The 13168-nt window shown below is 50.0% G+C and overlaps 1 protein-coding gene across 1 annotated transcript; it reads left to right on the forward strand.

Annotated features, from left to right (window-relative positions):
* The first annotated feature begins 7717 nt into the window (after nt 1–7717).
* BARHL2 (BarH like homeobox 2) lies at nt 7718–12468 on the forward strand. The gene is made up of 3 exons (XM_005910581.2): nt 7718–8413; nt 10137–10362; nt 12112–12468. The coding sequence occupies exons 1-3, from the start codon at nt 7810–7812 to the stop codon at nt 12422–12424; spliced, it is 1143 nt and encodes a 380-aa protein (XP_005910643.1). The 5' UTR covers nt 7718–7809; the 3' UTR covers nt 12425–12468.
* Nucleotides 12469–13168: the final 700 nt, after the last annotated feature.

The following is a 13168-nucleotide window of genomic DNA, read 5'->3' on the forward strand; positions in this document are numbered from 1 at the left end:
GTGTTGGAGAGTGTCAAACCTTAATCCATCCCACTGCTTGCCTGTCTCTTCTCCCCTGCCAGCCAAGAGCCGCCCATCCTGAGAGAGAAAAATGTGAGTGTGGGCACATTACGCACCATTAGGGAGACACTACGGTTTTAATGTGGCCTAATTAGTGCCGCTAACAGAACAAATATTATTATATTGAATAATGATAATATGATGAAAATATTAATGCTTTTGAACTTTGCACGTGGGAGCCGTTCGCTCGGTTCTCCCGGGACAGCCGAAGCACGACTCAGACCCATGAGCAGCCGCGGTCCGACGCACGTCGCAGACAGGCCGACAGGCCGGCTCAAGGACATACCTGTGTCTTTGCGGACACACAAACCACACCTGGGCTACGCCATGTATCACCCACCACTCAAAAGACCTTTTAACGGCGTCCCCTTTTTCTCTGTAGCAGGCCGTGAAAAGCGAACCGTACCGGAGTCCGTTGGGGTCTCTTTCCTGCACTTTTGCTGTATACCCCAGGAATGCTGCGGTGTGCGCCCCGGGTGTGTTTCTCCTTAACAAGGGCCGCCAGACAGGTGGAGTTTGGGAAGAGGACCTACCTAATTAGCATTTAAATTTACAGCCCCCCTCTTATTGCCAAATACTTTTCCCTTGGAAATTTGGTGCAAATCGGGCATTTGACAGTTAGAAAATGCGGAAGCCTCCTTAAAATATTGGAAATCTTAAATTCTCCTAGCGAGTTGGGAGGGTCAGGGGCATGGGGGAAGCGTGAACGGGTTGGGTGGAAGGCATGGAGTGACTAGTGGTGTACCAGCGTCCCAGACGATCAGCATACCCACTCCCACTTCCCTCCTCTCACCCCATTCTAGTGGAGCCCCAGAAGGCCGAGACGAAGAGGCTGGCAGTCCAGTGCTCAATACCTGAAGACAGGCCAGCTCTTGGCTGCTGGGCTGGACAAAGGCAAGGGCCTAAGCAGAATTTTCAAATTGAGGCTATCAGTCTGTTCTGCAAAGTGGGGAATGTGTGGTCCTGGCCTGAGAGCGCCCCCTCTCGGGCTGAATTGCTTCCTCCCCACTGCTTGCGGGCCCACAGTTCAATTCCCCGCACATTTTGGGGTCCCTCTTCCCAGAAACTATGTCCGCGCTAGCTGCTGCTGATTCAGTGATTCTCCGCGGCAGCTTCTCCTCTGCCGGGTTCGTCCGGACTAGAGATCGCCTCCTAGACACGTGTCCAGTTCAGAAGATCCTGGGACAGGGGCAAGCGGTTCGACCTGGGTGAACCAAGGAGTTGGAGGATGTTGCAGACCCCGGAGAGGCTGTCAGGGTGGATGCAGACCGCCCCCGCCCTTCCCTCGCACGGAATCAGAGAACTCAACCCCGCCCGCACAGGAGGCAGGAGCAGGGGCGGGGAGCTTTCAATTTGTTCCAGTGATGGCTCTAACTTAATAAGGCGATTGATTAGCGCTCAAAGTGCCGTTTTAATTAGCCGCTTGTTAATTAACATCGCAAATGAATTTCCCCTTCCCTGATTGGCATCTTCACCCAGCGCTTTGAGGCTTTCGTCTCTCCTCTGCCTGGGCGCCTCCATTCCCTCTGAACCTCACGAGTTAGTGGAAGAATCAACTTCGTTCATAAACCTTAGAGCCTTAAGAGTTCTATTTATAGCAGTACTGACGTTGTCACACGGGGGCCCTTTCATTTCTCTAGGAACCCGTCTTGAATGGAAATGATTCAGTTTAGGAGAGGTGAAATAAAATCTCTCCCCACCTTCTCTCTCCGCTCCTTCAACTGCTTCCACTTTTTTTTTTTTTTTTTCTGTCTCCATACCTGACTTGGAGGGAGACTTCATTCTACTTCCAAAATTTGAAACTCTAAAAAGTAGAAAGGAATAGATATGGGCTTCCCCTATTCCCTTACAGTCTTGGTAGGAGGGGGCTGGACCATTTCTTGGGAGCAAAAATCAAAGACTGTGTAACTTGCTGTAAAATTCTGCTGCTGAGGTCTGTGAACACATGTAGTTATTTCCTGTTTCCTTCAAGATGCTCCAAGAGTATTTTGTACCTTCCTGAAGCACACAGGAGAGATGCCTAGAGCCAATATGCACCCACACATTTGTAGCCCAGCACTCCAGTTAGGAGATTAAAGGTTTGACAATCTTTGGATATTTTTGCACTGTTATTACTCTTAGCTACGATAAAAATCCCTCACTATATCATATCCCTCTACTTGGGATACATCCCTTTTCTTTCATGACTGAACACCCACTTTTTTTCCTTTAGGAAGCCTTTCTGTTCCCCTATCTCCTCCCAGGGTAGGACTCCCCAGTCTTTACTTTTGTATCCTCACTGCAGCAGATTCATGTTGCCCTCTTGCATGTTCATGCTCCTGTTAACTCTCTCATTCTCAAGCACCTGGCACAGTAAGCATATTGTGCAATGTTTATGGGCTAAGTGAATGAACAAAATGAGTGAGCAAGGAAATGTGAAAAAATACAGCTACTGTATGTTACCTATAGAACCTCTACCAAATAATTGCCACCACTGCCTTGTTCACTTGTCGAACTCTTGCTTCACATTTTGTAAAGAGCTTATACATAGAAAGTCTTACTAGGTCATCACAAATACCCTATTCTATGCAAGGATGATACTCTTCTTTAATAGAGAAGGAAGTTGGTGACCAGAAAGGTTAAGTGCCTTGTTCAAGTACATTGGAAAGTAGCAAAATGAGACTGAAACTCCCTCTTCCAGCTTCCTATCCTTTACATGTCTACTTGCCTTCCTGCTGTTTGCTGGGCACAACACAGATCTAAGCCCCAAAGAAAGCCAACTTCACTCAGTCTCTTCTGAACTGCTAATCTTTGTGGTGAAGCTTATAGTTCTCACAAATTTTATTACGGTGTGTGAACCACCTCTTAAAACTTTTATTCCCTTCGAACAATTAGCAATGACATAGACTATCATTTAAACCTGTTCTGTTAAACAGTTTTCAGTTACCTTGTTCTTTGCTCTCACTTTACTTTTTGTCTCTCTCTCCTCCCAATCTCCACCCTCTTGGTTTCAGTTTAAGGGACTTAATTTCAGTGTTTTCATCAGTGTTTTAGAATATTATTTTCCTAAGCAAACAAGCTTCAAATAATTAAGCAGTTGGAAATATATTGATAGGCTGAAAAAACAAGCAAGCAAGGATGCTTTCAACGTTTCTGTAGCTTTGTAAACGGGGCGAGAGGTCACACTATCGTCAGGGAGTCAACCTTAGGAGGAGGAGAGCTTATTTGTGTATCTTGCATCTTTTATAAAAAAAGAAACAATAGCAGGCTCTTTCGGTTTGGGGCTCTTGGCGCCGCCCAGTGGAGGGAAGCGCCTTTGCACTCCATTCCTGTCAGCTGGCATTGTCATCAAGTGGATCCTTAGAAACATTCAAATTAAATGCGATAGGAAGAAACATCAGTTCTAACTTCATTGTAATCTATAGGTGCGTTTCTTCAAAGTTCAGTTTTTTTTTTTTAACCTTATGCTGCAGTTTAACACAATCCCAAATACCAAATTTTGATTATAAAAGAGGGCCACTGAGAATGTACTGAGAACTTGTTAAAATATTCGAATGTTTGAATCATTCTCTGTGGTGGGGAGAAAGCATCTTTAGTGGTGCTGAAGACTGATGTGTTCTTCAGAGCCAGTAAGAAAAAGTTCTTTATTATTCATAGTTGGCAAAAAAAAAAAAAAAGCTTTCTCTGAAGGAATTTCAAAAAATCTTTCAAAAATTAAAGAATTCTCTTTCTTCCTCTAAGAAAATGAAGACCTGAAAGTGGAAGGTCGTTTTCAAACCTGTGTCCGTTTAGGGACTATATTTCTTTGTATGTTTGTATATTTCTTCAACTGGAAACTCAGAGATTAATCCAGTTAATGCAACTCCTTTTCTATTCTTGGGGATTGGAAATGTGACTTCCTTGCACCCTGTTCTGGGTCTGAAATTTGATTTTCAAATGAAAAAATTATTCTTGCTCTGCTAAAAAGTGCACGACTTCTTTGGGTATAAACATACATACTCTCGGGAAAAAAGGCAAAAGAGGGATGTGTTTAAAGAAAAAAGAGCAAAGTTAAAAAACAAAACCCCAGGTCTGAAGAATTTTTTCTTTAAGTTTACCATCTAGTCTTCGAGTTCCTTTTTGGATATTCAGGCCAGTACTACATTTTCCTCCCTGGTAGGGACCCCAAGTCGGATCTTGATAAAAACCAAGATCCTATTTTCTCCCTCACAGCTGTCCTTCTCCAGAGCTGATCTCCTAACATCCCAGCCAAAGAAATCTATGATCTTAACCTTTTAAGAAAAGCTCATCCAAGACTTTCACAAGGTGCGGCCTACTGAGCTTCTGTTTGCTTCCCTTGAGAGTTTTTATAAAAGTGAACACTCCCTTCCCCCCAACACTTCCATCTTCTCTCTTCCTTTCTTTTTAGATTTTATTTTTTCTTCGGGTCATATTTCTGTCTCCCCTGCTAATGTTGTGAATTATTCCAAGCAAAAAATCCTGTCAAACCACCCAACACAAGCTGTGCGATCAGCCTTATGAGCTCTTGAGTCATTTTAGGCGTCGGAACAAAACAAAAACAGGTTTAAATGAATTATTTATCAAGGTAGAGAATAACTGATTTGTGCAATGCCTTCAGTCCAGGATCTTAAATTTGTTTTCACCCCTCCCCACTTCCCACCCAGAAAAAGCCGACAGGGAGGTGCGGCTGGGAGCCCCAGGTCTGGGAGGAAACACACGTCCTTTGGAAAGTTGGTGGGTGATGTCAGAATGAGAAGAACCGGAACTGATATTTGAGGGAGAAGGATAAGTTGCGTCCGCCTGCAGCCTCAGGCGGCCCCAGCGCCCTTCCTACAGAAGCCAATTGTGCCAGGGGCTCAGGGGGCCCGGCTTTGTGGGCGGGACACTGCCGCCTTGGATAAGAGAGATGTCTTCTTAAATCCCAGGCCCGTGGTTCCGAGTTTCCCCCGAGTGAGGCTGAGGCCCGGCCGGCAGGCTCCCAGGAGGGTCTGCTTGGCCAGTGAGCAAGCAGTTCCCGCTCCAAAGGCGGCTGGTCCAACCATGCTCCGGGCGTCATTCAGCCAGTTCTCGGCTTCCCGGCCCAGAGTGTAGGGACTCCATCCAGCCGGCCCACCACGCACTCCCGAGGGACTCCCCTCACCCGCTCAGGCCGCGGTCGGCCTCTATCTGCTGCTCGCCCCGCGTCCCCGCCTCGGCTCACGAACCCTGGTTTCTCCGCCAAACTCCCCCTCGTCTTCTGAGAGCCGCCTAGATTGTACATCTCCTCCCCTCGGTCTTCCGTCTTTCCGCTGTTCTTCTCAGAGACATACCCGTAAGAAAATAGCACGAAGATGGTTAAGAAACAGCTCAACACAACCTGGAAATAGCGCGGGCTTTTTTTTTTTTTTTTTCTGGGTCAAACACATCGAATTCCCTAGGAAAACGCAGGATTAGTCTCCCACCTACCCCCTTCCGGACCGAGGACTCACACAATGTAGTTCCAACAGAAAGGCAGGATCTTGTCCCAGGAGGTCATCTGCCTCCCAGACACCAACCCCACCCGCAAGTCCTCAACAGAAAAAAGCCGGCCCCTGGTAAGAGACCTTCAGAACCACAACTAAACCCAGATTTCAGCCCAGCCCTGGAAGACTTAAAAGGCCATTTTCTACCATCATTCTGCACCTAGTTACGGAAGCTATGCCAGCCACTCAGATTCATAGGGTTCTTAAAATGGTAATTTGGAGTAAAATGTAACTCAGAGAACTTTGAATCATTCATTAGCACCTTATAATTACTCTGCTAATTAGGTTGACACGGCACTTAATCAGGAGTAATACGCCGTCTTGTCAGTGGCACTTCCCATTACTCTGACATTCAACAAGAGACAGGTTGGAGACGTCCTAGAGAAAATAATGCAAGTTGATACCCTCCGACGAGGCGTCACAGTCAAGACACGCTCCAGGTCCCAAGTGGATCCACAGTGACTGTTTGCTTTCCAAAAGGGCGGCCGGAGAGGGCGAGGAAGGGTGGGGGGGTGGGGGGGGTTGTGGAGAGAGAAGGAGACAGAGACAGAGAGAGAGAGAAATTGAGACTGAGATCTGCCTGGTGGCGAGGAGGGCATACATGCTGCGGCCCCACCACTCGGTTCCCGAATCCCAGGCCGGCCTGATAGCACAGTGAACCTTGGCTGCCCTCGGCGCTAGAGAACGCCTCGAGGCATTATTGTCCCCGCTCGGGAGAAAGTGTCTGGCCACGTATTTCTTCCAGCACGGGCCCTGACTGGAGACCAGGCTGGCACCCCGGTTTTGAGCAGCAGGCTACTTGTCTTCCACCCCTACCTAGAGTGCCTGGTGGACGCGGATCCCTCTCCATTTCCCCCTCAGGGACCGGCTGCCCAGCTGGGCCACATCCGGGACGCCCGGGCTCTTTGGGGGAGAAATCAGAGCTCGGAGTCCGCCCGCCCACCCAGAGCTCAGGCTGCTGGAGTTACACACTTCCCCCTGGGTTCCTTCAGGGAGTCCCTTCCTCTGCTCTCAGTGTCTTTGGACTATTCAAGCGCTTGTTTGAAGAGATGCGTGGCGGCAGCGCTGGAGTTTAAAGGTAAGCCGCAAGATTCCTTTTCTCTTCCTCTCCTCTTTCCCCTCCCTCTTCGGACTTCTTAACGGCAAATCAATACTATTTTCTCGCTCTTCTCCCCCCACCCCCCTTTTCTTTCGCTTTTTCTAAAAACTCCGATTCCCTTCTCTAGTCTCCCTGTGCTCCCTTCCCCTATCTCCCTTTGCCCTCTCGCGTGATTGTGAACGCGGGGACCATTGTAGGACTAGGTATTTTGGTTGCAGGGAAAGGGATGTGCGGGTTCCGAAAAGAGCAGCGGGGCCAGAGCCGGGATAACTGACGGGTTCGCGAGTCGAGCGCCCATTGGCTCCTGGCACGTCGACGTCGCTCGCTTGCACGGGCGCGGCCAATGGGGGCGCGGGGCCCGGCGCGCGGCCTCGGCGGCGGGGGCGCGGGCCCGGCGAGGCTCGGGGAGCAGCGGCAGTGGTCGTGACGTCACGGGAGGGGGTCGGCGCCGCCCGCTCGCCGCCGGATTACAAGCGAACGCGCCCGGCAGCGGCGGGAGTCGCTCGGCGCCGCGTCTCCGCTACCTCCTCCGCCTGCGCCTGCTCCTTTTTTTCCCTTCTCCTCTTGTTGCCGCGAACGTCGCGGCAGTATCTGCTCCACAACTTTCCAAGAAAGTTCAGAAACTCGTCTCCGGGGCGGCCGGGTCGCGCGCGGCAGCTACTTCGGGGAGCCGCCGGGCAGCTCCGAGGGCGCGCGGCCGTCCGGGCTTCACGGTCGCTGCACCTGCCGCGTCCGTCGCCGCCGCTGCCGCCTGGTGCCAGGCTGTGGGCAGACCCTGGCGGTGGCGGCAGCGGCGGCGGTGTCGGGGTCACCTCCTGCTGCCTCGCCTCCGTCTGGGTCCCCTGCGTTGCCACCGCCGTCCCACGTGCGCTGTCGTTCCTGGAGCGCACGCTCGGTGCTTCCTCAACAATTTTTGTAACTTTCCCCCTCTATCTTCTTTTCTCCCAACTCCCCCTTTTTTCATTAGTAAAAAAAAAAAAAACAAAAAGTGTCGAAAGTGTCCACGGATTGCCACCTCCCAATTATCCTTCCTTTCCTCCCGCCCCACTTTTTTTTTTTTTAAGCGGCGACAACATTGTTTAGTGTTATTTTGTTTGAACGATCGATAGCTTCCTTTGCTTGGTCGAGGCGGCGGCAGAGTGGTGTGGACCTCATGTAGAAACGACAACAATGGAAGGGGCCAGTGGGTCGAGTTTTGGAATAGACACGATTTTGTCCAGTGCCAGTTCGGGCAGCCCAGGCATGATGAATGGAGATTTCCGCCCGCTCGGCGAGGCCAGGACCGCGGATTTTAGGAGTCAGGCCACTCCGTCCCCCTGTTCGGAGATTGATACCGTAGGAACGGCGCCTTCCTCTCCCATCTCGGTCACCATGGAGCCCCCGGAACCGCATCTGATAGCGGACGGGCCCCAGCATCACCACCACCTGCACCACAGCCAGCAGCCTCCGCCAGCCGCGGCCCCTACGCAAAGTTTGCAGCCTTCGCCCCAGCAGCAGCAGCAGCCGCCGCCGCCGCCAGCGGCCCAGCAGCTGGGCTCGGCCGCCTCGGCCCCCAGGACTTCCACCTCTTCTTTTTTAATTAAGGACATCTTGGGCGACAGCAAACCTCTGGCGGCGTGTGCACCGTACAGCACCAGCGTCTCCTCTCCCCACCACACCCCAAAGCAGGAGAGCAATGCAGCGCACGAGAGCTTCAGGCCAAAGCTGGAGCAGGAGGACAGCAAAACCAAACTGGACAAGCGGGAAGAGTCCCAGAGCGACGTCAAATGCCACGGTGAGTCCCGCCGCCTCGGCTCCCTGGGCCGTTTAGCTTCTCCTCCTCCTGCTCCCCTTCCGTCTCGCGCGAATCTCTGATGGGATCCGAAGGCGATTCTCAGCTTCCAAGGCGATCCGGCCACAGTCAAAAACTGCAAGCGAGAGGGAGGCCGGGGCGTGCGATTTGGGCACTCGTCCCAAGTTCTGTTTATTGTTAACATTTCTACATCCCCAACCCTCACCGCCACCAGCTCCTTCCTTTGTTTTACTTCATTTTAATTTATTAGGAAGGGGTCAGGCGGAGGGGATCTGACGGGAAGTTCTTTCAAATTTCGTAGTGCCTACGGGTGTGTTCACAACGTGGTGTTTATTTTTTAATGCAAATTATTGCGTTCCTCCCACACATAGTATTTTCTAAACACCCGCACAGGAATTATCAGATATAGTGAAGGAAAAAATGCCGAGTTGATTAACAGAGCAACTTAAAAAAAATTATTACATAGTGATTAATATAGGGAAGGCCACACGGTAAAAGATTATAATTAGTGTTTCAATTTTTAAAAATACTCTTCCTACTCCATAGCCCTAACTAAATATGTGTATTTCACTCAGAGTTTTGGCTCTTAACAAGTAATTGGGAGGTTGCATTTATGAATAAAATTTTATGTAATTGAATGTCTATTTTTGTAAAATCAGAAGATGGCAATGGAATTGTCCTTCAACTCCCTTTTTCCATTTTCTCACCAGAAAATTTCATAAGTGTTCTGGTCTTTGCATGGCAAGAGTTTTAATATCCAAGGCGAGTTCTTTTTTCCCCTTTACTGATAAGTTGATTATTACTAATCTTTGTCATCTCTGGGAAAGATGTGTGCTCTCTGGAAGGTAGGATATTGCCTCTTCATTTTACTATTGTAGCATTAGCATAATAGTGCCCAAAACAGATGTACAGTCTGGTCTGGCGATTTTTTTGTGCACCAACCTCCCCAGTGGGTCAATTAGAGAGATTATTGTTCTTCCTGCAGGGAAGATCAAGGAGTGAAGCAAAAAACGGGTACAAACAGAGAGGGATTGACGTATCGATTTCCCAGCATTTCAGTAGAAAACCAAAGTTGACAAATAGAATCCGGAAATCTCTGGGCTGTCACCTGGATGGGCTCAGTGATTTTGAGCTGAACGCAGTGTCTGGGAGACATTCTTTCTGAAGCTTTAAGAGACCCGATGCAAGCAGTTGCAGAGAGCCAACATTTCCCAAGTGCAACTGAAAAAGGAAAACAAATGCCTATAACTTTTAGTAAACAGAAGAAGTAAAATGAAAAAGGTACCCCCTCATCAAAAAAGAAAAGTTGAAAGATCTTTTAAAACCTAATAAATCAGAACATACGAAGTCAGAGCGAAAACAGTAAAAGAAAGGGACAGGGTCTTCCTCAGTCAAGGAAACAATTAGGAAAAGGACCCTTTATCATAAAGTATTTTTCCATTTCCAAAGATGGGAAGATTCAACACTCTTTTGGAAGCCTTTTAGGAGCTCTGCACGAGGCTCCACATTCAATAGCTGGCAGTTGGTCCTCTTTCTCCATCCTGGCTAAGGCTCAAGTATGTGTATAAGGAAGATGGCAGAATATAGCCCCCCTGCTCCCCTCAGACCAGTGACTGGCTTGGGAATGTAGAAGTGTGTGCCAGGAGGACAGTCCATCCTTCCCCATACCAGGCTACCTCAAGGCTATGTCTGGATTTCTGTGTAGGAACAAAGGAGGAAGGAGACCGGGAGATTTCAAGTAGCCGAGAGAGTCCCCCTGTGAGAGCCAAAAAGCCTCGTAAAGCCAGGACGGCTTTCTCCGACCACCAACTCAATCAACTGGAGCGTAGCTTTGAACGACAGAAGTACCTGAGTGTGCAGGATCGCATGGACCTGGCGGCTGCACTCAACCTCACTGATACCCAGGTCAAGACCTGGTACCAGAACCGCAGGTAAGGGAGGCTGTGGTGGGGAGCAGAGGCATCTGGTCATCTGGGTCAAGACAACTACACCAGTCTTCCATCCCATGTGGCCTCGGAGTCACTAGGGAGTCAGAGGGCCTGGAGTGGGCAGTTGGGGGGTTTTCAGACTGGAGTAGGGATTAGCCATACCTCCCAGGTGATGAGTAGCTGGAGTTTGGAGAATTTTGCACTTCTAAGTGTCTTTCATGTATGCTGTTTTTCTCTCTCAAATCTGAGTGGCTGAAATATCTCCCACTTTGCCTCCAAATCAATCAAGCCACACCTTCTTAAATCGAGACATCTGTGTAGCAGACACTCAGGCCCATAAAACCGATGCACTGCACCCTTTTGGGCCTGCCCCAGGATGGCTCCAAATATCTATAACCAGTCACTAAATCTGTCTATAGCTGTTCTGAAGAGCGGACCCACTGGCCTCGGCTTAAAAGTCCTTGCCTGGCCTGTGAGGCAGCCTGGAGAAAGGTTAGGGTTGGCAGCCAGTCAGGCATCTAGACTGAGGGTCTGTCCCCTATTCTGGCCACGTCAGAGCCCTCCAGGAACCACAGCTTCCCTTGAAAGGAAATTAGGAAGGAGCTGGCAGTACTTGTAGGCCCCTGAACTGCAGTGCGAACACCCAAACCCGGCAATCTGGGGCCGAGGTTATGCCGGGTTTCTAAGCCTGACGGTTGTCTCCCTTGTCTCGATTTTCTCTCTCCCGCCTTTTCCCTCGTTTGTGTTCTAATCGTCCATAAGTGTGGTTGGAAATGCCCATCCAGTTGTCATCTTTACCATAATTTTCTGTCTCATTACATACGGTTTCAGCCACCCTAATTCTGTCGGAAAACATTAGTGTCATTTGTCGCCAATTTAAAATGGGCGACATGTTTATTAATTTGGCTGGAGCTGCCGGGTATGGAGGGCCCACCAGCCCTGAGTTCCTTCAGGAGGCATGTGAGCAAAGGCCTGCTGCCTCTTCTTCCTAGTGGGGGTGCGGTGGGGGAGGGAGGAAACCAAGAAAAGCGGATCACAGGTTTTAATTGTTACTCTCTCCCAGAGGAGACAAGATTTTGAAATGCATTTTTCCCCTCCTGGAATGGCCCCGAGGTACTGTCCCCTTGGGAGAGCCCTCCCTCAAACGAATTCCGTTTTGAAACCTTGTCACCTTCCTCACTCTGAGCCGCCCGCCTGCTGTAAGGTCCTGTCAGGCTGATGAGAGAGATGTGTCTCCACAGCCTTGGGGACCAAAAGGGGCAGGGGTCCAAGGCCCAAGAGCCTCTGTGTCCCTTTGTTCGCGGTTTCTTCTCACTCGGTCTGGAGGAAAGGGGGAGGGCAGAGAGCATACACTCTGGGATTGTTGGGGAGCCACTTGGGGAAGAGAATTAAAGGAGGAAGGAAGAAGACTGCCATAGAAAGAGTGGTCTCAGTTGATCTCTAGAGAAGTTTCCGCAAGTAGCCAAACTATAAGGGTGGCAACAGCAGAGCAAAACGTCCGGAGAAGGCAGCAAAGCTTGGGGAATTTTATTTATGAATGTCTGTTTGGGAAGCCAGCTTGGATTTGGGTGATTCTGTGAGGGAGAGGGTGGGATGGGGGCCAGGAGGTGTGGTTCCTTCCCGATTCTCAGCGCTCTCTAAGTCCTCCTTGTCCTCCCCGAGGAAGAAGAGGCCAGTAGGGGAGAGAACGGGCCTTGGGGCCTGGACTGTGCCCCCAGCCGCGGGGTGCATGCACGTCTGTTTTTTTTTCAGGACCAAGTGGAAGCGGCAGACCGCGGTGGGCCTGGAGCTGCTGGCTGAGGCAGGGAATTACTCGGCACTGCAGAGGATGTTTCCATCGCCTTATTTCTACCACCCAAGCCTGCTGGGCAGCATGGACAGCACGACCGCGGCGGCGGCCGCTGCCGCCATGTACAGCAGCATGTACCGGACTCCTCCCGCGCCCCATCCCCAGCTGCAGCGGCCCCTGGTGCCCCGAGTGCTCATCCACGGCCTGGGGCCCGGGGGACAGCCGGCCCTCAACCCCTTGTCCAACCCCATCCCAGGTACCCCGCACCCCCGGTGAAGAGCGAGCCTGCAGACCCTCCCTGTCCCCTCCCTGACCAGGACAGCTGCCCCTCCTCTCCCCCAACCAGGCAGTCTGCCCTCCCTTGCAGTCTACCAGGAAGTAAAGAAGTGAGAGAGGAAGATGCTCAGCAGTGGGCGGGGGTCCCCCCGAAAGTGCCAGCCCTCCGCACTTCATCTCCCCACCCCCAGAGACAGGGCTGGAAAGCTCCCCCACAGCAGTGTGACTGGCGAAAATGCTGACCCCACACAGAGTGCGACCAGTAAGTGAAAACATCAACAAAAACAAAAACCTCAAGTTCTTTTTAAAAATGACTTTAGGGACAAGCAGGAGGGAGGGTGGGGGGTGGGGTAAGGAGGGAAGAAAGAAGGGCAAGGAGAGGAAACTGCACAGGCAGAGAGAATTGTAGATGAACAGCCTCAGATTCCAAGGCAGAGGGCGTTGCTGTGGACATTCCGTCTGGCCCAGAGAAAAGAGGAGGGTAACTGAGAACTTTGCACTGAATTCTCATGACCTTTTTTCTTTTGGAAAAGTGGCATGCTCCATAATATGAAAAAAAATGTACATTTGAAATACTGAGTGATAAGTGATATATCATATTTATTATATGTTGTCCAAAAAAGAGTCACTTATATACCTTAGTAAAACATGATTTTTCTTTTCATGTCTTTTTGATTCAGTAAAATAAATGCTTAGACAAAAATATAGATTTTTTGGTGATTGAAAATTACAGAAATAAAGTTT

This window comes from Bos mutus, chromosome 3 (genome assembly GCF_027580195.1).
Source record: "Bos mutus isolate GX-2022 chromosome 3, NWIPB_WYAK_1.1, whole genome shotgun sequence".
NCBI lineage: Eukaryota > Metazoa > Chordata > Mammalia > Artiodactyla > Bovidae > Bos > Bos mutus.

Bases quoted from the DNA above. Each gene is read 5' to 3' on its own strand.
- BARHL2 (XM_005910581.2), top strand. From the start codon at position 7,810: ATGGAAGGGGCCAGTGGGTCGAGTTTTGGAATAGACACGATTTTGTCC. The intron at 8,414-10,136 runs GTGAGTCCCGCC...ATTTCTGTGTAG, and splicing joins GAGCGACGTCAAATGCCACG to GAACAAAGGAGGAAGGAGAC. The intron at 10,363-12,111 runs GTAAGGGAGGCT...TTTTTTTTTCAG, and splicing joins ACCTGGTACCAGAACCGCAG to GACCAAGTGGAAGCGGCAGA.